This window comes from Procambarus clarkii, chromosome 80, assembly GCF_040958095.1.
Source record: "Procambarus clarkii isolate CNS0578487 chromosome 80, FALCON_Pclarkii_2.0, whole genome shotgun sequence".
NCBI lineage: Eukaryota > Metazoa > Arthropoda > Malacostraca > Decapoda > Cambaridae > Procambarus > Procambarus clarkii.
In genome coordinates, this window is record NC_091229.1 from 13,712,787 (window position 1) to 13,740,786 (window position 28,000).

Here is a 28,000-nt window from a genome sequence, read left to right on the forward strand (position 1 = left end):
CAAATTAATAATTCCGGGAAAGAGGAATTATTCTTCGTCAGGCTTCTAGGAATAAGGTTACCGCTCTAGGGATAAGGTTAATCGGATTATACCTTCCTTGAGAGGCGTGGTGAAATGATTGAGGCCATGGTTGGCTGGAGGCAGTCTGATTGTGGGAGTGGAACTGGCAAGTCCTCCGAGGTCTCCGTTTGTGGCAGCAGCGAAGTGTAGCAGACAGCTATGCGAGAGCCTGTTGTGATCTTAGTGACCAAGTTAAGTCGGCAGTATGTGAGTATTGAATGTAAGACTAACCGGGTGTGGAGCGTTGTAGTAATCATTCCGTATTAGGGACTTAGGTGGAAGTTACGAGTGTGGGTGGTGATCGCGGAGGTCAAGTGGTCTATGGGTATTGGAAGTGTATTGACCTAATAGAGTATGTTAATATATTATTATTTGTCAGAGTCTATTCTTGGTAATTAAATGACAAAACACGACGGCCTTTAAATACCTTCCATGTGTTCACTCATTGTGTTGCAGTACAAACCTAGTGGTACGCCTCAAGGGTCTGGTGTGTGTAGGAGTACACGGTGGTAGTAACGGTTGCTGAGGCAAGGTGTTATGTGTTGTGTAATCGCTGTGTTCGGAATGAACCGGGGTTCAGCGTCACGACAAACAAGTTACTTGTCAACAAGTTACTTATCAACAAGTTACTTATCAACAAGTTACTTGTCAACAAGTTACTTGTCAACAAGTTACTTGTCAACAAGTTACTTATCAACAAGTTACTTGTCAACAAGTTACTTGTCAACAAGTTACTTGTCAACAAGTTACTTGTCAACGTTACTTATCAACAAGTTACTTGTCAACAAGTTACTTGTCAACAAGTTACTTGTCAACAAGTTACTTATCAACAAGTTACTTATCAACAAGTTACTTGTCAACAAGTTACTTATCAACAAGTTACTTGTCAACAAGTTACTTGTCAACAAGTTACTTGTCAACAAGTTACTTATCAACAAGCTACTTATCAACGTTACTTATCAACAAGTTACTTATTAACAAGTTACTTGTCAACAAGTTACTTGTCAACAAGTTACTTATCAACAAGTTACTTATCAACGTTACTTATCAACAAGTTACTTATTAACAAGTTACTTGTCAACAAGTTACTTGTCAACAAGTTACTTATCAACAAGTTACTTATCAACGTTACTTATCAACAAGTTACTTATCAACAAGTTACTTGTCAACAAGTTACTTGTCAACAAGTTACTTATCAACAAGTTACTTATCAACGTTACTTATCAACAAGTTACTTATTAACAAGTTACTTGTCAACAAGTTACTTGTCAACAAGTTACTTATCATCAAGTTATTTATCAACGTTACTTATCAACAAGTTACTTGTCAACAAGTTACTTGTCAACAAGTTACTTATCAACAAGTTACTTGTCAACAAGTTACTTGTCAACAAGTTACTTGTCAACGTTACTTATCAACAAGTTACTTATCAACAAGTTACTTGTCAACAAGTTACTTGTCAACGTTACTTATCAACAAGTTACTTGTCAACAAGTTACTTGTCAACAAGTTACTTGTCAACAAGTTACTTGTCAACAAGTTACTTATCAACAAGTTACTTATCAACAAGTTACTTGTCAACAAGTTACTTGTCAACAAGTTATACCATAAAAGTTGACAATAACATGTGAAGCACAGGTGTTACACATGAAATTTAGGTAATTAATAACAAATAAACCTTACCCTTTCGGGTGGTGCTTTCCTGCATTGTAGTGATTTAATCCTAGATACACAATAGTGGCCCAGCTCAAGGAAACAACCATAGTTTTCCCTAACACTTCTCAACCAGAAAATAAACTGCCCTCAATCAGTTTACTCACATTCTCTGGATCAGAGGATGAAAGTTGAGACAACTTCTGGAATAAATTTGTTGACTCTATGGACTCAAAACTCACAATTCCTAAAACTACCAAATCCACATACCTACAGGCTCAGCTTAAAGGTGAAGCTGAAAAGGTGGTACCAAATTTGACCCTAAATAGTCAGGGTTATGATCTCTCAGTTCAGCTCCTTAAAGATAATTATGTTAACAAAGAGAGAGCTGTTACACACTTAGTCCACAGATTGTTGGACTTACCCCCCAACTAAATCAAACACTGATTATTTCGAACACGGGGGCAAGGAATGGTGCCCAAAAACTTAGGCTGGATGGTAGAAAGACGGTCTCGGTCTTTATGCAAGTCAGCGTTCAATCACGACTGTTCAAGTGGTCGACTGTTCACTTTCACCCAGGACACTCAATAGATCTGCAGTATTCATCAATCCTGGTGAGTCCACTATCTTCAAGTACACATCGTCCACGATCAATGGTTATCAGCCGCGACAGAGCTTGCCTCCCACAACACAGAAAATTACTCCAGCAAGTCCCAGGAACACATCACGACTTACGTTAGTCACTATTTGTTGCCAAGACTTGACAGAACTAAGCAAAAATGCAAAGTTCGTCTTTTCTAATCTATATAAATAAAAATGTAAATGTTCGTTTGTTCAAAATCGCTAATCTCCGAAAGTTATTCACCGATTGCTTTGAAATTTTCACACAACGTTCCATTCGCATCCGGCCAGGTTTTTATATGCATACTATATAGATGTCACGTCTGTGACGGTAAAAAAAAAAAACATGCTTTTTCTGAAAAACTGTGTTTTTCATAAAAAGCATGTTTTTTTTCTAAAAAAAAGCACGTTTTAAAAAAAGCATGTGAAAAGCATAAAAAGCATGTTTTTTTTCTGAAAAACTGTGTTTTTCATGTGAGGGAAATCTTCAAAACCTCTTTACCGATTGCTTTGAAATTTTGACACAACATTGCATTTGAATAGGAGCGTCTTTTTATATATCTACTATATACATGCCTCACCTGTGACAGGAAAAACATGCTTTTTTTGAAAAACAACACCATCTGTTGCACATAATAGCAACATGCATGCTATACTAAATATGTCACGAATTCCATTTCAATGTTTCTGATTGCATTGATAAATTGAAATTTTCATAGATATTGCTTTACTTTCAATTTGATTTAATTATTTTGTGTGAATTGCGTTGGAATTGAACTGTGTTGTTTACCATACCGTTCATTTCATGAGTATAGCTTATTTTTTTATTTTTTCATATTTTCATTTAATTTTTTAACTGTTTTTCTTATATTTCAGTGATGATAACATCAGAGCACTCGATGTTGCCAATTTTCTGATAGGAACATCAGACGATTTGGGAAGGCATTGGACGAGGGAGTGGGGAATGGTGGGGGATGGGATGGTAGGAGGGGATGGAAGTGAGAGATGGTGGAGAGGACGAGGGGACGGGGGAGTTTGGGATGGAGGGGATGGGGGAATGGAGAATGGTGGGGAGGACAAAGGGACAGGGAGTGAGGCATGGTGGGGTGGAAGAGGGGATGGTGGAGTGGGGAATGGTGGGGAGGACGAGGGAATGGTGGAGTGGGGAATGGTTGGGAGGCCGAGGAGACGGGTGAGGGGGAAATGGTTGGGAGAACTTGGGGACAGGGAAGGTTACTGTGGCTCAGCAACGCACATGCGTTGCTGAGCCACAGCAACGAGTGGCCGGGTACTGCTAGTAGTACATAATTTTTGGTCATTAATTTGTATCTAGAATTAAATACTATGAAACAAGGAACTAGATTCTAGTCCCAGCAAGGTTTGTTTTCAGTTTGTTTAAACTTTTGTTTTTTTTTAGCTTTATTTTTTCAGCCTCTGTAAAGTGAATAGTACAAAATTCTACTATCAAATTGCTGCATTCATCAATCTTTGTACTATAGTACACATAGTTACAAAAACTACTATCTAAACAGGAGGATGGGTTGATATACAACGTCAAAGGGCCAAAGTGTGTGCGTTGGGTGGGGCCATGGAGGGTCGTAGGACGGACCACAGAGGGTCGTGAGTGGGGCCACAGAACGTCGTGGGTGGGGCCACAGAGGGTCGTAGACGGGGCCACAGAGAGTCAATGGTGGGGCCATGGAGGGTCGTGGTCGGGGCCATGGAGGGTCGTGGTCGGGGCCACGGAGAGTCGTGGTGACTGTTAGTGGAGGTAGCCTTCACTCTGACTGTTCAGACATGGCGACCCTACAGGTGAGGCACAGCCAGAAGGTTACTGCAAAGGGCAAAGTCTGAAGTCGACAGCAGAAATCTATTCCAGAAAGCTACAGAAGATTACATCAGAGAGCTGCAACAGACGCAGACGAACCTTTGTAGCCGTCGTTGTTAATATCTCCAAGGCAGGCGAGGCTGTTTCCGAACCAGGCGAAGTCCTCTGTCCCTTCCAGAGTGTGTGTGACGCCATGCTGGGAGGGACGAAAGGAAAGAGAGATGGAGGGAGAGAGAGAAAAAGAGGACACATGGAATTAAGCACAACAGCATTATTACAATTGCTAATTTTCTTGTGGATCTTTCCATTCTAAGTCAAATCCCTTCTACCATCTAAGTCTGGAGGTGGAGACTCACCAGATCACTTAGTCGTTCCATTTCATTACAACGTTCCCTCAACAGGGTGACCTCTTCAGATACATACACGCATGCTACAGAAAACACGAGCATTGTAAATATACATGCAAGGACATAAATATACATGCAAGGACATAAATATACATGCAAGGACATAAATATACATGCAAGGACATAAATATACATGCAAGGACATAAATATACATGCAAGGACATAAATATACATGCAAGGACATAAATATACATGCAAGGACATAAATATACATGCAAGGACATAAATATACATGCAAGGACATAAATATACATGCAAGGACATAAATATACATGCAAGGACATAAATATACATGCAAGGACATAAATATACATGTGAGGGTTCACTTCGCCCCCATCATACTCCTGTTTAGAAATATGTAATCTTTAATTGTAGAGAGTGAAGAACTGTGTGGTCAGGAGATAGCTGTTTAACATCAAGTGATAGTGATCCAACACGACAGGTATCTACCATCTGGGTCAAAGGAGAACTATTAAACAGCTGGATGTTCAATGCTAATGCATTTGGGAGGTTAATTTCGGCAGTCTCCGTGATGTAGTGGTTAAGATGCTCACCTGGCATTTCGCGAGAGCTTTGCCCTGGGTTCGTATCCTGGCCGGGGTTGGATTTACTGGGCGCAAATCCTTAACTGTAGCCTCCGTTTAACTCAACAGTAAAATGGGTACCTGTTTGTAAAACGATTTTTCGAGGGGTCGTATTCCAGGGAACATAGGATTAAGGACTTGCCTGAAACGCTACGCGTACTAGTTGCTGTACAAGAATGTAAGAACTCTTGTATATACAAATAAGTAAATAAATAAATAAAAAATTATTTGGACAAACTCGTGAATATAGAAGGCTTCCGGTGTGCGCAACCTCCTTCGTTCGGTGGTGTGTGCGGTGATTATAATAATAATAATAATAATAATAATAATAATAATAATAATAATAATAATAATAATAATAACAATAATAATAATAATAATAATAATAATAATAATAATAATAATAATAATAATAATAATAATAATAATAATAACAATAATGATAATAATAATAATAATAATAATAATAATAATAATAATAATAATAATCTACGTAATTACAAATGTAAATGTTTGTTCAATAACGCTAATCTCCGAAAGTTCTTCACCAATTGCTCTGAAATTTTGGCACAACTTTCCATTCGCACACGAGCGTGTTTGTATATACACACTATAGATGTCACGTCTGTGACGGGTATAAACATGTTTTTTGAAAAACAGCGCCATCTGTTGAACGTAAGAGCAACACACGCTGTAATCTCTGAAAGTTCTTCACTGATTGCTTTGAAACTTTGACTCAACGGTCCATTCAAATACATACATGTTTTATATATATATATATATATGCTATATAGACGCCACACCTGTGACAGGTAAAAACATGCTTTTTTGAAAAATAGTGCCATTTGTTGCACATAAAAGCAACACACGCTATACTAAATATGTTACGATTCCATTTCAATGTTTTTGACAGCATTGATAAATTTAATTTTCATAGATTTCGACTTTTTTTTATTTTGATTTAATTATTTTGTGTGACATTGCGTTGGAATTGAGCTGTGTTGTTTACCATACCGTTCATTTCGTGAGTACAGTCTTTCTTTTCATTGTTTTTATATCGTTTTTTAACTCTTCTTATTTTTCAGTGATAATTAAGAACATCAGATCATTTGATGCTCCCATTTTTCCGATGGGAACATCAGATCATTTGGGAACGCATTGGACGAGGAAGTGGTGTGGACGAGAGGACGGGAGCAGGGGATGGTGGGGAAGATGGGGAGAAGGGGGAGAGGGAAATGGTGGGAAGGAAGAGGGGCCGGGGGAGTGGGGATGGTGGGGACGAGGGGATGGGAGAGTGGAGAATGGTGGGGAGGGTGAGGGGGGGGGGGAATGATGGGGGAGGATGAGGGGGATGGTGGAGTGGAGGGATGATTGGGCAGGACGAGGGGATGGAGGAGTGGGGAATGAGAGGAATGAGGGGAATGACGAGGGGATGGGGGAATGGTGGGGGAGTGGGGATTGGTTGGAAGGACGAGGGGACGGAGGAGGGGAGGGGAATGGTGGGGAGGACAGGGAAGGGTTGCTGTGGCTCAGCAACGCATGGCCAGGCACAGCAAGTAATAATAATAATGATTTAGAAGTAGGTACAATGGGTTTGTGAGATTACATAATATTGCTATTGTTGCATTCTTGCAAAGCCACTAAAAGGCTCAGTGTTTCGGGCAGATTGTGATGCCTTTTACAATTGCATGATAACTCAGGATGGTGTTGCGGTGTTGAATAATTCCTTCGTCTTGCAAATGAAGTGTGAGACGTCTACTGTGGGTGTTCATAGCATGTCCAATATAGCATCTGATGGAAGAGAGCACAGGCTCCAGCATTACATTTATATCCATATACTTCATAACTACAATACATTTTGTCAGAGGAAATATAAATGTTGTTTATCATAATGAGGAATGCTGTACAAGCATTGTCATAGTAAGTGACAGCACGAATTCGAGTGTTTTCACTGCAAGGTTTACAATATCAGTTATATCCCTCCAGAATTTAAAGTCCGGGTCTATAGATGGTAGAAGGTATTTACTTTGAATGAAAAATTTCCATAAGAATGCTGTTGTGTTCAATTCCATGTATATTAAAGGAAACCTGTTCTCAAAATATACGCAGAACGCAGTACTCGGCCTACTATGCAAGGCCCAATTTGCCTAATAAGCCAAGTTTCCTGAATTTATATATTTTTCTATTTTTTTTTCTTATGAAATGATAAAGCTATCCATTTCATGATGTATGAGTTCATTTTTTTAATTTGTGTTAAAACTAACGTAGATATATGACTGAACCTAACCATCCCTACCTAACCTATGTTAAGCTAACCTAAACTAACATAACTAAGTCAATAATTTATGTTCTTAATATAATATAATAATAATAATAAAAGAAATAAACAAATTTGAAAGAATTGGTTGAAAATAAAGCAAATCAAATCGGGCCTTACATAGTAGGCCAAGAAGTGCGTTCTGGCTACTAGGTACGACACATATATATATATATATATATATATATATATATATATATATATATATATATATATATATATATATATATATATATATATATATATATATATATATATATATATATATATATCACAAAATGCTATACTAATAAAATCATATAAAATTTCTAAAGATATAACCTTAATAGATTTTACAAATTTTAAATATTATTCAAACACACTGATATCCCAACAAAATGTAAGAAGTGAACAAGAAGAGCGAGCAAGCGTCATCAAAGATAACCTTAGGTACAATAACAAGGACTTTGCCGGTCTCCTTATATCCTGAGGAGAGAGGCACCCGGCCTAGAGGCGCCCCCACCACCACCTCGTCCTCCCCGTCTCCGTCCAGGTCACACGCCTCCAGGGCCGCTCCCAGCATCTCCCCGACGCCCCCTGCTCCCTCCTCCAGCAGCTCCCCGACGCCTCCTGCTCCCTCCTCCAGCAGCTCCCCGACGCCCCCTGCTCCCTCCTCCAGCAGCTCCCCGACGCCTCCTGCTCCCTCCTCCAGCAGCTCTCCGACGCCTCCTGCTCCCTCCTCCAGCAGCTCTCCGACGCCTCCTGCTCCCTCCTCCAGCAGCTCCCCGACGCCTCCTGCTCCCTCCCTCCTGCTCAGCGTCGTCAGCTCCACCACCTGCAGGAAGCGATAATTTGTGCACACCTAAATAATTTTAGAATTGATATGTGCACACTTAAGTAATTTGATAATGTGCACAAAAGTTACTGGATTTGGCAGTAAAAGGAGATTATAGATTCTAAGATCTGATCGGGAGTTTCATAACACTTCCCATTGTTTTCTGTTGTCAGGGACAGGAAGTCCATTTGATCTTTTACAATTTGCAGACCATTGCATGCTTTATTAATTACTTTTGCTTATTATTTAAAATATCCAGTAGAAGTAGATATGCTAATTTCACCATGAACATTAATTAGTTTAGTTCTTCTATGCAGATAATTATATGTATGCAAATTATCTAGTAGGTTTTAATCTTGTTGAATTTAGATGAAGTATAGGAATGCTTAAGTTAACCCTTATTTATCATATTTTGTTTACTGAAAGGTCAATATTAATATGAATAACAAGAACAAACTATGTTGTAGGCGTATGTACAAATGTATATGGAAATTTGACTCTTTTAATTTATACATCCTGTTTTGAGGGAGTTGAAGTTTCTTTGATTTGCATATATTAGTTGACACACTACCAATACACACAATTAACATTCCTTAAGAGTTAGATATTTATTCACATGTACGAAGAGTACTTTTGTATGCTAGACAGTAGCCATTGAACGAATACTCAGACATGAGCTGTTGCAGCACTGGCAAAGTTACAACAGTAACTGTTAATGACGTTTGTATGTTATGGATTGCAACCAAATGCTACTTTGCCTGTCACGTTTTTCGAGGGTAGAAATATATGCGATACGTGTAGATGTTAGGTGGTTATTCAGTAATGACAAATGATACGTTTGTTACCTATGACAGTGACGGCAGAACAGTCCATCAGACGTACAGTTTTCAACACCTGAGGGACGCTGACTGCCTCGCAAAGTTCTCAAAGTTGCTTCATAGTGTAGCCTGGTGTAGCGCACGGGCGAGTAGACTGTATCGACTCTTAACTGGCTAACTAATTAATTTTGGTTCTGTTGAGTGGCTCTCACAGTCTCAGGTATTCATAGAGTATAATCTAAACTTGTCTCCACGTGCATATATATATATATATATATATATATATATATATATATATATATATATATATATATATATATATATATATATATATATATATATATATATATATATATATATATATATATATATATATATATTGTGACAATAATCTCCTTCAAGAGATTGAGCCTGCTCTTCCCTCCACAATTACGTCGATACAACTATATAAAACTACTATGGAAGAAATGTCCAACAACGACAACAACACCAGCAAGGTTTGCCAGAGAGCAAAACGTATGCAGCCAGGGACACCTGCTCAGACTCAAACCGCCAAACTACCTGTCTTACTGCCGGCTCCCCGCTGATTGGTCGCCGGTCTGGCTGCAACTGCACTCGCCCCCCCCCATACTACTTGATGTCTGGGGCTGCCACGACCTCAGTCCTCAGAATATTCCGTGCTTTCACAGTTAACACTTCTCCCTGCTAGACGTAAGCTTTAGCGTACGTATACTGAGAGAGGTGATAGCTTAAAGCCAATATTCCAGCACCTTTCATATACTTGTATATTGCACTTCTTGTTATTTTGTCTTAACGTAACTTTTCATTGTGTCATTTAATTATTCTTATTATTTTGATTGATTGATTTTATTATACGAATTTGTTTGTCCATTTTATTCATGTTTTATTTCTTTAACGTAATTAAAATTCCATTGTTAAAATTTACTTGTGTTTTGTGTGTCTTCTCCTTACCTTACCACAGACGAAGTTCCAGATTTTCTATTTTTTTTTAATACTATGTGACGAGGCCATACCCCTAGCTTTGAACAGCTGAACACCAACGCGTTACCGTCACATATTATATGGGGGCCTGTCCTAGGAGCTTCACTCAGGTACTGGTGCCAAGTGGTAATTAATGGTAAGCGTATTTAACTTTGTTAACGTAGTTTTTACTGTTTTTCATATTCAATTTCATTTTTTATAAGGTGCGGTGTATTGTGCATTACGAGAGTAACATATAGTGAAGGTGAGACAACTTTGGATTACGTGGTGACTGTAGGCTGCAGTCATACTCTTAATTGGTCATCTCTCCCTCCGTGTTATTACTCGTGTTTACCATCTTTGTCCCTTGAATATTTCTCATTTTTGACAGATCATCATATAGGTACCCTGGTACTGTGGTCTGCCCCGGGTCAAGAGTACCCAATCTTCTGCAATCTGACTGTAGGAGGACAAAGAGGGCCATAGTTCCTCTAGCTCGAACTTTAGTTGCTGAATTGGGACCTCAGCAGCAGTTCTCGTCACCAGTTGACACCTCGCACCCCCTACACGTCAGTCAGAGATGATGATACATACAACGGTAGGGAATTAGCTTATTTTTTCAGAGCACAAAAGTTCGCTAAGTCTGTAAGTATCATATTAAATTCAGTAGGAAAAACTTGCTTTATGTCCTATAGAGACTTGGCAAGGTATGCCTACATCCTTGGACTACCAATTTTACTTTTGAGGCATTTAACTGTTTCATTTGTTTTCGAAACTCTGTTTCATTTGTTAGTAGGATTTTCTTGCCCTTATCCTCTTACATGAGTACCGGGTACAAGATTTCCTGCGCCCTTGATTTAATTTAATCATTTAACATCTTTTACTTAACTTTAATTGTTAAAGATCTCACAGGATAGGTACCAGTTGCCACGTTGCCCTGTTTCTGACATTCACTACTGAATATTCGTGTACCTTTATTTGCTAATTTCACCATGTTTCGTCTCCAAGCTTTCCGTGCAAATCCAGCAGGTGAAATAGGGACTTTAAGTCGTGCCAAGAAGACTGAATTACAAACTCTTGCACATGAGTATCAACTAGAAGTTCCCTACCAAGCCAACAAAAATGACCTACACAACCTGTTGCTGGATTACTATTTAGAGCAAGGTAAGATAGACTCTGAAACTCATGAAACTTACTATATTGCAGATAAAACTGATTTGGCAACGCTGAAACTCAAACTAGAGCTGGCCAAGATTGAACGTGAGCAGCAAAGAGAAGCAGCTGCCATACGAAGGGAAGAACAAGAACGAGAAATCACCCTCAGAGAACGTGAAACTACTTTGAGGAGAGAAGAACAAGAACGCGAAGCTGCCTTGAGGAGAGAAGAACACGAACGTGAGGTCGCATTACTCCGTGAACGTGAACGAGTACAGCTTGAAACACTCCAGGAGCGGGAACGCGTACAGCTTGAAACCAAACAACGTGAGTTGGAGATGCAACGCGAACATGACAAGCAACAAGCGACTCTAGCTCTAGAGTGTCGTCAACGAGAAATCGCCTTGGAAACTTCACACTTCACTCAACGCCAACAAGCTACTGCCAATCTTCCCGTCAGTTTTAATATATCACATGCAAGTAAGTTAATGCCATCCTTTGTAGAAGCAGAAGTTGATGTGTTCTTTACCACCTTTGAAACCCTTGCTAATCAACTCAGTTGGCCTGTCGACCAATGGGCCACACTTCTCAGAGTCCATCTTACAGGTAGAGCGGCAGTCACACTCAGTACTTTGGCGTCTGAGAATGACTACCACACTCTGAAACAAGCAGTATTAGACGCCTACCTACTTTCCACAGAAAGTTATAGAAGGAAATTCCGTGACCACCTGAAGGCAAGTACCACTACCTTCCTCGAGTTTGCTAACACGAAACGGAGGTATTTCATGAAATGGCTGGAAGCAGCACATGTCTTTACTTTTACAGAACTCGTCAACCTGATGCTTGTTGAAGAATTCTTGAGACGTGTGCCGCCTCCTGTCCGCCTCTACTTAGCAGATAAAGAAGAAACCGACTACCTGAAGTGTGCTAAGTCGGCTGACACTTACAGCCTCATCCACCGGCTGACACCCGAACCATCCTCCAGTAAGAAGTCGTGGTACAGTTACGAGAAAGTGAGCCCCGATCAAGCTAGTTCACAACTGTACTGCAAGTATTGTAGACTCTATGGACATACCATAGACAAGTGTGGTAAGTCTCAATACAAGGGAACCACTGACCAACAAAAACCCAAACCAACTCCTCCTAAGTCCGGTAAGCCTGTGATGAATGTTGGTGTTAATGTTAATGATCTTTCTCTTTTCAGTAACCACCTGTATACTGGAACTGTCTCTGCCAACGGTTCAAATCCGGAGGGACGTTTCAAATTGAAGATCTTGAGGGACACAGCGGCTCTTCAATCGATCATCTTGAAGTCGGCTGTGCCCAACATCACCTACACCGGAGAAACTGTCTTCATCACTGACCTCACTGCTACCACTCCATACCCTCTCGCCAGAGTCCACCTGGATTGTCCCTACGTGAACGGGGAAGTCCAAGTCGCCGTCAGGTAAAAGCCTTTTCCCATGCCTGGAGTGCAACTTCTCCTAGGCAACGACTTGGCAGAAGACCTGCAACCGACCAACCTGATCGTCATGGACAAACCCCAGGTGTGTAACTCTGTGCCAAGTAACCCTATTCTAGAGTATGTTCCAGCAGAGGTTCAAGAGAGTGATGAAGTTTCTCCTCCGGTTCTCGTGACCACCCGTGCACAAGCCGCACGTCCACAGCCAGCTGACTCTACTGCTACCGCTGTCCCTCAAGACCCTCAGAAACTCCCCCCGCATCTGACCAAGTTGGAGTTCCGTAAGTTGCAGAGGGAAGATCTTACTTTAACGCCATTGTTTTTCCAGGCTGAGACTCAACCCGACAGTATTCCTGGGTTCTTCCTAGAGAACGACTTGCTCTACCGTAGATATAGACCCAGTAAACTGAAGGAGGAGGACGATTGGGCCAACATCGAACAACTTGTGATTCCCACCAGCCTGCGGCCCACTATTCTACACCTGGCCCACGGAGCACTCTCCCACTACGGCTTCAACAAGACTTACCATGGAATTCGTCAAGACTACTACTGGCCAGGTATGGTAAATAACGTCAAACAGTACGTAAAACAGTGTCATACATGTCAGATGGCAGGCAAACCGAACGTCTCCATTCCCAGAGCGCCACTGATTCCCATACAGGTGCCTGCGGAACCTTTCCACAGACTCATAATAGACTGTGTCGGTCCTTTACCTCGGACCAGTTCAGGTAACGCCTACATCCTAACCATCCTGTGTCCTACCACCAGATTTCCCATAGCAGTTCCAGTGAAGAACATCACGGCTGCTACGGTTATAAAACATCTATTGAAGATCTTCACTCAATACGGATTTCCCAGGGAGATTCAGAGCGACTGTGGTACCAACTTCACCAGTGATCTCTTCAAAAGGACACTGGAGGAGTTCAACATCAAACAGGTATTGTCCAGCCCCTATCATCCTGCTTCACAGGGTTCTCTTGAACGTAGTCATCAGACAATCAAAGCACTCTTGAAAAAGTTTTGTAGTGAAACCTCGAAGGATTGGGATAAGCAGATTGACCTTATAATGTGTATTTACAGAAGTCTCCCCAATGAGTCCCTAGGAGTATCTCCTTATGAGATGCTCTACGGCCGTAAGTGCCGTACTCCCCTTAAGGCTTTCAAAGACTCTCTCCGAGATGCCACCTTCAGTGAGCATCAGAATGTGCCCCAGTTTCTTCAAAACCTTCAACACATTCTAGAGAGAGTCCACCGTTTTGCCCATGATAATCTATTGAAAGCCCAGGAGAGAATGAAGACTCATTACGACCAGACCAGCAAAGTAAGAAAATTCAAGCCGGGAGACTTCGTCCTTGCATATTTCCCTATCCCAGGTTCACCTTTACAAAACAGGTTTTCAGGACCCTACTGCGTCAAAGAGTGCAGGAATAATAACAACTACGTAATAGAGACTCCAGATAGGCGGCGGAAGACCCAGCTGTGCCACGTCAACCTCCTGAAGCAATATAATGGTACTCCTCCCACTGTCCTAATTAACTATTCCACCTTCAAAGAACCCTTCATCCACAGTGAGACCTTCGCAGCTTCTCCTCCCGAAAGCACTGACAAGGAGTCAGCGCTTTCTAATTCCGAAATCCTTAATGATCTTCCCAAATGCTTTCAGGATAATAATCGTGCTCCTTTGCCCTATTCTAATTCCACTCTCACCTCGTCAGATAAGCCCTTCATCCTCCATGTCGACGCCAATGGTACCGACGTTGGTGGTGTCGCGATGCAACAACGAGGCGAGGAGAATACACCTGTCAGCGACTACTGCTACAAGGAACTACGGAACAATTGGCAAGGAGCTACTCTTCCTCATCCTGAAGCTCCAGCACTTCACTCCACACCTGAAAAGTGCTCGGTCCACCATCAACACGGACCACACCACCCTACACCTCCTGCAGCACGCCCACTTCTCATCTCAACGTCTTCTACTATGGGCTTGCTAACTGCAGAAATTCAACCTGGAGACACGCTATACCAAGATTCCGACAACATCTTAGCCAATGATCTCTCCAGAGTTTATGAAGTAGAAGCGACTCCATCCATTACTCCACCACATAACGACGTACTTCTTCCAGAACCGCAGGCTTCGGGGGAGAGTTGTGACAATAATCTCCTTCAAGAGATTGAGCCTGCTCTTCCCTCCACAATTACGTCGATACAACTATATAAAACTACTATGGAAGAAATGTCCAACAACGACAACAACACCAGCAAGATTTGCCAGAGAGCAAAACGTATGCAGCCAGGGACACCTGCTCAGACTCAAACCGCCAAACTACCTGTCTTACTGCCGGCTCCCCGCTGATTGGTCGCCGGTCTGGCTGCAACTGCACTCGCCCCCCCCCATACTACTTGATGTCTGGGGCCGCCACGACCTCAGTCCTCAGAATATTCCGTGCTTTCACAGTTAACACTTCTCCCTGCTAGACGTAAGCTTTAGCGTACGTATACTGAGAGAGGTGATAGCTTAAAGCCAATATTCCAGCACCTTTCATATACTTGTATATTGCACTTCTTGTTATTTTGTCTTAACGTAACTTTTCATTGTGTCATTTAATTATTCTTATTATTTTGATTGATTGATTTTATTATACGAATTTGTTTGTCCATTTTATTCATGTTTTATTTCTTTAACGTAATTAAAATTCCATTGTTAAAATTTACTTGTGTTTTGTGTGTCTTCTCCTTACCTTACCACAGACGAAGTTCCAGATTTTCTATTTTTTTTTAATACTATGTGACGAGGCCATACCCCTAGCTTTGAACAGCCGAACACCAACGCGTTACCGTCACAATATATATATATATATATATATTATTTTATTAAATATGACCGAAAAAGTAAGATTAATAATTCTAACACGAATTTTCTCAATCTTTCGTACATTATGCTTCACTGTTGGAGGTAAATCAAAAATCACTTCTCCAAAATTCATTTTTATTTCTAGTCTGACGCGACACGGGCGCGTTTCGTAAAACTTATTACATTTTCAAAGACTTCATAAATACACAACTGATTAGAACTTGCGTTTCCCTGATTTTATATCTACATTTGAGTGAGGTGGGAAGGGTGATGTGGCATTACATTTGAGTGAGGTGGGAAGGATGATGTGGCATTAGAGGATATTAATAGGGTATTAAAAGTATCAACACAAGACAGAACACGAAACAATGGATATTGAATAGAAGTGTTTGTAGAAAGCCTATTGGTCCATATTTCTTGATGCTTCTATATTGGAGCGGAGTCTTGAGGTGGGTAGAATATAGTTGTGCAATAATTGGCTGTTGATTGCTGGTGTTGACTTCTTGATGTGTAGTGCCTCGCAAACGTCAAGCCGCCTGCTATCGCTGTATCTATCGATGATTTCTGTGTTGTTTACTAGGATTTCTCTGGCGATGGTTTGGTTATGGGAAGAGATTATATGTTCCTTAATGGAGCCCTGTTGTTTATGCATCGTTAAACGCCTTCTCTTTCTAGGCGTTTAACGATGCATAAACAACAGGGCTCCATTAAGGAACATATAATCTCTTCCCATAACCAAACCATCGCCAGAGAAATCCTAGTAAACAACACAGAAATCATCGATAGATACAGCGATAGCAGGCGGCTTGACGTTTGCGAGGCACTACACATCAAGAAGTCAACACCAGCAATCAACAGCCAATTATTGCACAACTATATTCTACCCACCTCAAGACTCCGCTCCAATATAGAAGCATCAAGAAATATGGACCAATAGGCTTTCTACAAACACTTCTATTCAATATCCATTGTTTCGTGTTCTGTCTTGTGTTGATACTTTTAATACCCTATTAATATCCTCTAATGCCACATCATCCTTCCCACCTCACTCAAATGTAATGCCACATCACCCTTCCCACCTCACTCAAATGTAGATATAAAATCAGGGAAACGCAAGTTCTAATCAGTTGTGTATTTATGAAGTCTTTGAAAATGTAATAAGTTTTACGAAACGCGCCCGTGTCGCGTCAGACTAGAAATAAAAATGAATTTTGGAGAAGTGATTTTTGATTTACCTCCAACAGTGAAGCATAATGTACGAAAGATTGAGAAAATTCGTGTTAGAATTATTAATCTTACTTTTTCGGTCATATTTAATAAAATATGTCTACAGGAAAGACTGCTACCAAAATATACTAATATATATATTAGTATATTTTGGTAGCAGTCTTTCCTGTAGACATATATTATTAAATATGACCGAAAAAGTAAGATTAATAATTCTAACACGAATTTTCTCAATCTTTCGTACATTTCTTTTCACTGTTGGAGGTAAATCAAAAATCAATTCTCCAAAATTCATTTTTATTTCTAGTCTAGAAATAAGACTAGATTTCTAGACTAGAAATAAAAATGAATTTTGGAGAATTGATTTTTGATTTACCTCCAACAGTGAAAAGAAATGTACGAAAGATTGAGAAAATTCGTGTTAGAATTATTAATCTTACTTTTTCGGTCATATTTAATAATATATATATATATATATATATATATATATATATATATATATATATATATATATATATATATATATATATATATATATATATATATATATATATATATATATGCACGTGGAGACAAGTTTAGATTATACTCTATGAATAGAGTATACTCTGAATAGAGTATAATATACTATGAATATACTATGAATAGAGTATACTCTATACTCTATGAATTATTCTCTATAGTTGTGCATTAATGCACAACTATATTCTACCCACCTCAAGACTCCGCTCCAATATAGAAGCATCAAGAAATATGGACCAATAGGCTTTCTACAATCACTTCCATTTCAATACCCATTGTTTCGTGTTCTGTCTTGTGTTGATGAAATTAATACCCTATTAATGCCACCTCTTGTTCTGTCTTGTGTTGATGAAATTAATACCCTATTAATGCCACCTCACCCCATCCACCTCACTCAAATGTAGATATAAACAAAATCGGAGATGCGTAAGTTCTATTCAGTTGTGTATTTGTAAACTAAAGTCTTTGAAAATGTAATAAGTTTTACGAAACGCGCTCCTGTCGCGTCAGACTAGAAATAAAAATGAATTTTGGAGAATTGATTTTTGAATTACCTCCAACAGTGAAAAGAAATGTACGAAAGATTGAGAAAATTCGTGTTAGAATTATTAATCTTACTTTTTCGGTCATATTTAATAATATATGTCTACAGGAAAGACTGCTACCAAAATATACTAATATATATATATATATATATATATATATATATATATTTATAGTTCTAAAGTTGTATAACTTCACTCTCGTGTTTAGGAGAGTTGTGCATCAAGCATAGACACAGTGTTCTCCCATATTAACAGGGACTTGATAAAAAACGTAAAAATGACCCCTCACTTGCTCTAGTGCTTGGTGCAGTGGGTTAAGGCGTACCTGTTATGCCAGTTGCTGGAAGGCTTCTGTGCTGGCTAGGGTAGGGTTCGAGTCTCCTGGTGGGAAAGTGTTCTAAAGTTGTATATATATATATATATATATATATATATATATATATATATATATATATATATATATATATATATATATATATATATATATATATATATATATATATATATATATATATACTTACGTAATTGTGCTTGCGGGGGTTGAGCTCTGGCTCTTTAGTCCCCACCTCTCAACTGTCAATCAACTAATGTATAGGTTCCTCAGCCTACCAGGCTCTATCATATCTACACTTGAAGCTGTGTATGGAGTCAGCCTCCACCACATCACTGTCTAATGCATTCCATTTGTCTACTACTCTAACACAGAAAAAATTCTCTCTAACGTCTCTATGGCTCATTTGGGCAGTCAAATCCCACCTGTGTCCCCTAGTGCGTGTGCCCTTTGTGGTGAATACTCTGTCTTTATCTACCCTATCAATTCCTCTGAGAATCTTGTATGTGGTGATCATGTCCCCTCTAACTCTTCTGTCTCCCAGTGATGTGAGGTTTAATTCCCGTAGTCTCTCCTCGTAGCTCATACCCCTCAGTTCGGGTACTAGTCTGGTGGCAAATCTTTGAACCTTTTCCAGTTTAATCTTATGCTTGACTTGATATGGACTCCATGCTGGAGCCTCATACTTCAGGATTTGTCTGACATATGTGGTATACAAAGTTCTGAAAGATTCCTTACACAAGTTTCTAAAGGCCGTTCTTATGTTAGCCAACCTGGCATATGCCGCTGATGTTATCCTCTTGATATGGGCTTCAGGGGACAGGTCTGGAGTGATATCAATCCCCCCAGGTCTTTCATCTGGTCTCCTGCTCCCTACACCTATCTTCATTACATTGCATTTGCTTGGGTTAAACTCTAACAACCTTTTGTTCGACCATTCCTGCAGCTTATCAAGGTCTTCTTGAAGCCTCAAGCTGTTCTCCTCTGTCTTAATCCTTCTCATAATTTTGGCATCGTCAGCAAACCTTGAGAGGAATGAGTCTATACCCTCTGGGAGATTATTTACGTATATCAGAATCAGGATAGGTCCGAGTACAGAGCCCTGTGGGACTCCACTATTGACTTCACGCCAATCTGAGGTCTCACCCCTCACTGTAACTCTCTGCTTCCTATTGCTTAGGTACTCCCTTATCCACTGGAGAGCCCTACCAGTTACTCCTGCCTGTTTCTCCAGCTTATGCATCAGCCTTTTATGGGGTACTGTGTCAAAGGCTTTCCGACAGAAAAAAAATGCAGTCCGCCCATCCTTTTCTTTCTTGCTTAATCTTTGTCACCTGATCGTAGAATTCTATTAAGCCTGTAAGGCAAGATTTACCCTCCCTGAACCCATGTTGATGGGTTGTCAGGAAGTCCCTTCTCTCCAGATGTGTTACTAGTTTTTTCTCACGATCTTCTCCATCACCTTGCATAGTATACAATTTAAGGACACTGGCCTGTAGGTCAGCGCCTCTTTTCTGTCATAATTTTTGCATATTGGGACTACATTAGCCGTCTTCCATAATTCTGGTAGGTCTCCCGTTTCCAGTGATCTACTATACACTATGGAGAGTGGCAAGCAAAGCGCTCCTTTAAACTCTTTCAATACCCATGGTGAGATTCCATTCGGGCCAACAGCCTTTCTCACGTTCAGCTCCAACAGGTACCTCTTGACCTTATCTCTTGTAATTTCGGACCCTTCCAAGGTCGCCTGGTTTACTGCCAGCTCTCCTAGCGCAGTGACGGAGGGGCCTCGTAGCCTGGTGAAGGGCCTCGTAGCCTGGTGGATAGCGCGCAGGACTCGTAATTCTGTGGCGCGGGTTCGATTCCCGCACGAGGCAGAAACAAATGGGCAAAGTTTCTTTCCCCCTGAATGCCCCTGTTACCTAGCAGTAAATAGGTACCTGGGAGTTAGTCAGCTGTCACGGGCTGCTTCCTGGGGGTGGAGGCCTGGTCGAGGACCGGGCCGCGGGGACACTAAAGCCCCGAAATCATCTCAAGATAACCTCAAGATAACCTAACCTCTCCTTGTTCTATTGTGAAGACCTCCTGGAACCTCTTGTTGAGTTCTTCACACACTTCTTTGTCATTCTCTGTGTACCTGTCCTCACCAGTTCTAAGTTTCATCACCTGTTCCTTCACTGTTGTTTTCCGCCTGATGTGACTGTGTAGTAGCTTTGGTTCGGTCTTGGCTTTATTAGCTATTTCATTTTCATACCTTTTCTCAGTTTATCTTCTGTGTGTGTGTGTGTGTGTTTACTAGTTGTGTTTTTTTTTTACGGGGGTTGAGCTTTGCTCTTTCGGCCCGCCTCTCAACTGTCAATCAACTGTTTACTAACTACTTTTTTTTTTCTTTTTTTTTCCACACCACACACACACACACACACACACACCAGGAAGCAGCCCGTGACACCTGACTAACTCCCAGGTACCTATTTGCTGCTAGGTAACAGGGGCATTCAGGGTGAAAGAAACTTTGCCCATTTGTTTCTGCCTCGTGCGGGAATCGAACCCGCGCCACAGAATTACGAATCCTGCGCGCTATCCACCAGGCTACGAGGCCCCTGTGTGTGTGTGTGTGTGTGTGTGTGTGTGTGTGTGTGTGTGTTTACTAGTTGTGTTTTTGCGGGGGTTGAGCTTTGCTCTTTCGGCCCTCCTCTCAACTGTCAATCAACTGTTTACTAACTACTTTTTTTTCCCCACACCACACACACACACCCCAGGAAGCAGCCTGTGACAGCTGACTAACTCCCAGGTACCTATTTACTGCTAGGTAACAGGGGCACTTAGAGTGAAAGAAACTTTGCCCATTTGTTTCTGCCTCGTGCGGGAATCGAACCCGCGCCACAGAATTACGAGTCCTGCGCGCTATCCACCAGGCTACGAGGCCCCTTCCACCAGGCTACGAAGCCCCTCGTAGGGTGTGTGTGTGTGTGTGTGTGTGTGTGTGTGTGTGTGTGTTTATAGGTTGTAGTTAATTATTGCTGTTTCAAGTAAAACCATGTGTTGTTACAGGTTTATTAGTTATTATCAAATTCAGGCACCGTTTGAAGAGATGGGTTGTTCTTCCTGTCACTTGTACCCAGATGCAGTTGGGACTTGCTTAACTGTCTCAAGTGAACAGCTCCTCAAACAAGAAGTTTAACATCTGTCAACCCTTAAAATCTTATGTTATCTTGCGGGTGCAAAATGAGGGAATCTTTTAAGAACAGTATCAATATTTGATAAATAGTGTTTTCCTAACTCAAACAATGTGGGGTTTATTATTCAACACATATTTCTAATGTTTCTCAGATGTTCACATTCTCTCAGGTAGTGGTCAAGGCGGTGTCCCTCACTCTCATCACAGATTCTGCAACTCCGCTGTTCAACTGTTGTTTCCATTCCGAATCTCCATGGATATTTGTATCCAAGACAGATTCTTGCTATTACTGAATCTCTCCCTCGGTTACAACCTCCTCGTCCATAATGATTGGGATTGTCAGCTGCAACCATGTTGTACCATCGTACAGATTTGCTGATTTGTGCTTCTATTCTCTTTTCCTCAGTTACCTCGTCACGGTGATGTTGCCTGACAATATCTCTAATTTGTAGAAGAGTCTTGGGTATGAAGTATTCAATATGGTCTCCTTCAGCGCCTTCAGCACCCAGCACATCTGCTCGTTCATTTCCACATATTCCAACATGGGAGCGGATCCACCGAAACTTGACGACTCCTCAATGGTAGGTTAGTACCCTAACAGCTCTCTTAATTTCAGCGACTATCGGAAGATTTTCTGCCCGATTTTTACATAGGCTTTGTAACGCTGCTATTGAATCAGTGCAGATCACTGCGCCATTAGTGTTCCGTTCAAGGAATCTTAACGCCATGACAGTGGCAGTTAGCTCTGCTTGCGTTGAAGAGGCATAGTTCTCAATATGTGCTTTTGTCTTCATTTCTGCGTTAAAAGGCATTATTCCTAATTACAGTGTATGCTGCACCAGCCCTGCCATTGACAGGATTAGATGACCCATCAGTGTAGATTTGATCTAATTCATCTCCGGCTTCTTTATAAATTTCCTCGAGATACTTGTGCCTCATTTCTTGTGGTGTCATGTTGGACTTTTTCGTTGCCATTTCATTGATGATAATCTTGCATGAGTCATCCTCCCAGGGAGGTAACCTCTCTACAGGCAGGAGCTCACAGGCTTGCTCAAGCAGGTGAAGTTTTTCAAGGTAGCAGACTGATCTGTGATGCCATTTTTTGCTTCTCCTGTTTTCTCCTGTAAGTAACACAGAACTCAGTTTTTTCTTGGCAATATCATTGTAATGGGGATCTCTGGCTATCTTAATTGTAAGCTTAGCATTCAGTTCCTTAATTCTGCTTTTAACACTGGGGAGGGACAACTCCTCTCGTAGATTAGACGTTTTGGCAGTTCTTGGGACTCCAAGAATGATTGTCATGGCTTCATTTTGTATGCTTTCTAGCCTTTTCATATCGCTTTGGGAGTAGGTGCATCGAACTGGTGCGGCATAGTCTATGAGCACACATAGGCTGTGTACATCATTTTAAGCACGGCAATAGTCCATTGTCCATCCCAGGTCATAGCTGTCAGTGCCTTGAGTCGACTTTTGCATATTCTTATGAGTTGGTTGAGCTCCTCTTTCCTCCCCTTGTTAGAGCCGACAGTGACGCCAAGGTACCGATAGTGGTCAACCCATTCAAGTGTTACATCATTAATTTGTAGTTCTTCATTTGCCCCCCGCTTGTGATGGGAGTATGCTTTTGTCTGGTTTGAGGAGAGAGAAACCGAGCTCAATACATTTCCTTCCAAGGAGTTCAATGGACTGTTTAATTTTTCCCAATATGGAAGCTTGTATAAGGACATCATCTGCATACCCCACTTGATGCGTCCCTTCCGGAAAATCAATATTTGCAATAGCGTTCATTGCAAACACGTTCATTGTTCATTTCATTACACTATTCAAGTACAATGAATAGTGTGGGGCTTAAGACTCTGCCTTAGGGGGTCCGGAGTTCCATCTTCATCGTTCTTGAGACTTCTCCATTGAAGCAGACCTTGGCTTTCCTCCCTATGAGGTAGTCTTCAACCCATTTCATGAGTCTCCCCTTGACACCCATGCATGCAAGCTCGTCCAGGATCGCAATCCCCTGTGCTTTGTTGAAGGCTCCTTTAATGTCAACAAATACAGAGTACCTAGCCGTGTCATTAGCCAAGTAATGAACTATACAATTTGCTGTGCTCCGTCCTTTAACAAGTCCATTGACCCCCTCCCCTAACCTGCCTATTTTGTGCAACAGGCGGTTTAGGATGATCCTTTCAAGAATCTTTCAAGTGCATGACTGATAGGTCTGTAATTGTTAGGGTCATTGGGCTTCGGTATGGGAACAATTATTGCGTGTTTCCATTGTGTGGGCAACACTCCACTTAGGAATGACTTGTTAAACAGGTGGAGCAGTGGATTCATAGACACTTCACACAGTGTATTGAGTATGTCGTAGGTGGCGCCATCCTCACCAGGTGAAGTACTTTTACCCTTTTTCATAGCGCCCCTTACTTCTGGCTGTGACTGGTTGCCCATACTCGTCATCACAAGACTGTGCTCTTGTTATCCTAATTCTTCTGTCATTATGTCGCAGGAGCTGTTCCCTGCTGATTTCTGCTGGGAGGGAGGAGGAGGATGTTGCATCACTCCACTTGTGAGTAAATTCTTCAGCCTTATCCATGGGATAAGGCACTCCAACCACCACCTTCTGAAGCTCATAAGCAATCCAGTTGGGATCGCTCCATTGTCGATCAAGCAACTGCGATATGCCTAGAAGCTGCGACAACACCTAGGGTGCAAAACCCCCAAACAGTTCCCTAATTACCGGGTACTGCCATGCCCGGAAGGCATGGCAGGATGTGCAGAATACCCCAGTTTAAGAGCAGAGGTGCAATAGTTACTCTGAGAGAGAATTCTATCAACATCAGAGGCCCGAGACTGTTAAACACGCTTCCACTACATAACTGGCCGACCCCTCACAGTGTTCAAGAGAGAGAACTCGATAAGCATCTCCAAAGGATACCTGATCAACCAGGTTGTGATTCATACGTCAGGCTGCAAGCAGCCGCGTCCAACAGCCTAGTTGACCAGTCCAGCAACCAGGAGGCCTGGTCGAGAACCGTACCACGGGGACGCTAAGCTCCGAAATCATCTCAAGGTAAGAGTACCTGTTTACGGCACAAGGTGAACAGTTGTATTAGGTGAAAGGAAATGTTACCAAAATCATGTGTAATTTAGAGGTCACTCACGTGTCCTCTGCTGCTGCAGGAGGTCGTCACCACCAGGTCCTTGGAGCCCTTCAAGGTCGTAGTCATGGCCCAGGCTTCGTAGGGCGCTCCTCCACACTCCCGTGACAAGCTCCTCTCCTCTGGGAGCAGGTCGTCGTCCAGGTCAAACCTGAGAACGTGTCCTGCAGAGGGGAAGTGTTCCTGGCGTCAGAGATCTTTGTCATCAGTACAGATAATGAAATATTTACTGCTCTGACCGTACAGGTAAATATGTCCTAGACCATTAATAAGTAGAGGAAAGGTGTCTTTCATCATCTACCAGTAGACAAACATATCATTGCTCCTCTACCAGTAGACAAGCATATAACTGATTATCTACCACTAGACAAACATATAATTCATCATCTACCAGTAGACAAACATATCATTCATCATCTACCAGTTGACAAACATATCATTGCTCCTCTACCAGTAGACAAGCATATAATTGATTATCTACCACTTGACAAACATATAATTCATCATCTACCAGTAGACAAACATATCATTCATCATCTACCAGTAGACAAACATATCATTCATCATCTACCAGTAGACAATGGTGTGTGTGATCCTTCACCAGTGCACACGGAGGGGGTCATTAATCACTGGTCAACAGGCACAAAGGTTTCTCTCATTCTCCTCCTGTAGAATTTGCCTTTATTAAGTCAACAGATATCACGTAACTTAAGATATCCGATCACAAAAAAGAGTTATTAACCTTCTAACTGACGAAAACTAACAATTACAAGTTTAGATTCTTTAGTCTTTGTAACCATGTGTCTTTGTAACCATGTGTCTTTGTAACCATGTGTCTTTGTAACCATGTGTCTTTGTAACCACGTGTCTTTATAACCACGTGTCTTTGTAACCATGTGTCTTTGTAACCATGTGTCTTTGTAACCACGTGTCTTTGTAACCATGTGTCTTTGTAACCACGTGTCTTTGTAACCACGTGTCTTTGTAACCACGTGTCTTTGTAGCCACGTGTCTTTGTAACCACGTGTCTTTGTAACCACGTGTCTTTGTAACCATGTGTCTTTGTAACCACGTGTCTTTGTAACCACGTGTCTTTGTAACCATGTGTCTTTGTAACCACGTGTCTTTGTAACCACGTGTCTTTGTAACCACGTGTCTTTGTAACCATGTGTCTTTGTAGCCACGTGTCTTTGTAACCACGTGTCTTTGTAACCATGTGTCTTTGTAACCACGTGTCTTTGTAACCACGTGTCTTTGTAACCACGTGTCTTTGTAGCCACGTGTCTTTGTAGCCATGTGTCTTTGTAGCCACGTGTCCTTGTAACCATGTGTCTTTGTAACCAAGTGTCTTTGTAAACACGTGTCTTTGTAACCACGTGTCTTTGTAACCACGTGTCTTTGTAGCCACGTGTCTTTGTAACCATGTGTCTTTGTAACCACGTGTCTTTGTAACCATGTGTCTTTGTAACCACGTGTCTTTGTAACCACGTGTCTTTGTAACCACGTGTCTTTGTAACCACGTGTCTTTGTAACCACGTGTCCTTGTAACCACGTGTCTTTGTAACCACGTGTTCTTGTAACCACGTGTCCTTGTAACCACGTGTCTTTGTAACCACGTGTCTTTGTAACCACGTGTCTTTGTAACCACGTGTCCTTGTAACCACGTGTCTTTGTAACCACGTGTTAGGACGTTCTACATTTAATTTACTGGTTGGCGGCGTGGGGTTCCACGCCAGCACTACGTACTCTAGCACAGGGCGCTGTATACGGTGGCCATTATCCTGAATGGACCTCAGTTAAGAACTGTGTAATTACACCTGCCAACCCCCATCAACACCTTTGGTGTTATCAGCTCCTGTGGGCCTCGGTCAAAAGGTTAGATTTGACGGCTGGCACCCCTGGATGCTTGAATTTTAAGGCGTTAGTGGCTGATATTTTTAAACGCGGTTCGACTCCTCTGACGGTAGAGTGCCGGTCTGGATTCATGCAGGTCGGCGTTCAATCCCCGACCGTCCACAAGTGGTTGGTTAACATTCCTTCCTTCTCCGTCCCATTCACAATCTTTATCCTGACCCCTTCCCAGTGCTGTATAGTCGTAATGGCTTCGCGCTTTCTCCTGATAGTTCCGTTCCTCTGACACATCACCTGATCTTATCATCATTATCTCGCCAGCACTGAACTCCAGCCTCACCTCTCACACCAGCCTCACCTCTCACACCAGCCTCACCTCTCACACCTGCCTCACCTCTCACACCTGCCTCACCTCTCACACCTGCCTCACCTCTCACACCAGCCTCACCTCTCACACCTGCCTCACCTCTCACACCAGCCTCACCTCTCACACCTGCCTCACCTCTCACACCTGCCTCACCTCTAACACCAGCATCACCTCTCACACCTGCCTCACCTCTCACTCCAGCCTCACCACTCACACCAGCATCACCTCTCACACCTGCCTCACCTCACTCCAGCCTCGCCTCTCACACCAGCCTCACCTCTCACACCAGCCTCACCTCTCACACCAGCCTCACCTCTCACACCTGCCTCACCTCTCACACCGGCCTCACCTCTCACACCTGCCTCACCTCTCACACCAGCCTCACCTCTCACACCAGCCTCACCTCTCACACCTGCCTCACCTCTCACACCAGCCTCACCTCTCACACCAGCCTCACCTCTCACACCTGCCTCACCTCTCACACCTGCCTCACCTCTCACACCAGCCTCACCTCTCACACCAGCCTCACCTCTCACACCTGCCTCACCTCTCACACCTGCCTCACCTCTCACACCAGCCTCACCTCTCACACCAGCCTCACCTCTCACACACCTGCCTCACTTCTCACACCTGCCTCACCTCTCACACCAGCCTCACCTCTCACACCTGCCTCACCTCTCACACCAGCCTCACCTCTCACACCAGCCTCACCTCTCACACCAGCCTCACTTCTCACACCTGCCTCACCTGTCACACACCTGCCTCACTTCTCACACCAGCCTCACCTGTCACACACCTGCCTCACCTGTCACACACCTGCCTCACCTCTCACACCAGCCTCACCTCTCACACCAGCCTCACCTCTCACACCTGCCTCACCTCTCACACACCTGCCTCACTTCTCACACCTGCCTCACCTCTCACACCAGCCTCACCTCTCACACCAGCCTCACCTCTCACACCAGCCTCACCTCTCACACCAGCCTCACCTCTCACACCAGCCTCACCTCTCACACCAGCCTCACCACTCACTCTAGCCTCACCTCTCACACCAGCCTCCTTTAGGCCTAGCACGCGACGAAACTACAACGTTGCTACCATGTTTCGAACACGTTTTTAACACCTGACTCGTTTGTAGCAACGTTCTGATGCGTCATAAAAATGTTATAACAAGATGTAACAACAATGTTACAAGTTGTAACAGGCGGAAAATAGGGACAGTTACTTTGTGTGTGTTTGCAGGGTTCTCATATTTGTATTCGTGCCCCCCCCCCA

The 28,000-nt window shown here is 42.1% G+C and overlaps 1 protein-coding gene across 1 annotated transcript in view; it reads right to left on the reverse strand.

The window, feature by feature from the left end:
- Positions 1-28,000, reverse strand: part of LOC138357758 (integrin alpha-IIb-like) — a 148,422-nt gene that overhangs the window by 97,063 nt on the left and 23,359 nt on the right. The window contains exons 5-7 of the mRNA XM_069314765.1: positions 24,511-24,671; positions 7,896-8,285; positions 4,262-4,358 (exon numbers count right to left, since the gene is read on the reverse strand). Of these exons, the coding sequence (XP_069170866.1) occupies positions 4,262-4,358; positions 7,896-8,285; positions 24,511-24,671 (648 nt within the window). The remainder of the gene's footprint in view (positions 1-4,261; positions 4,359-7,895; positions 8,286-24,510; positions 24,672-28,000) is intronic.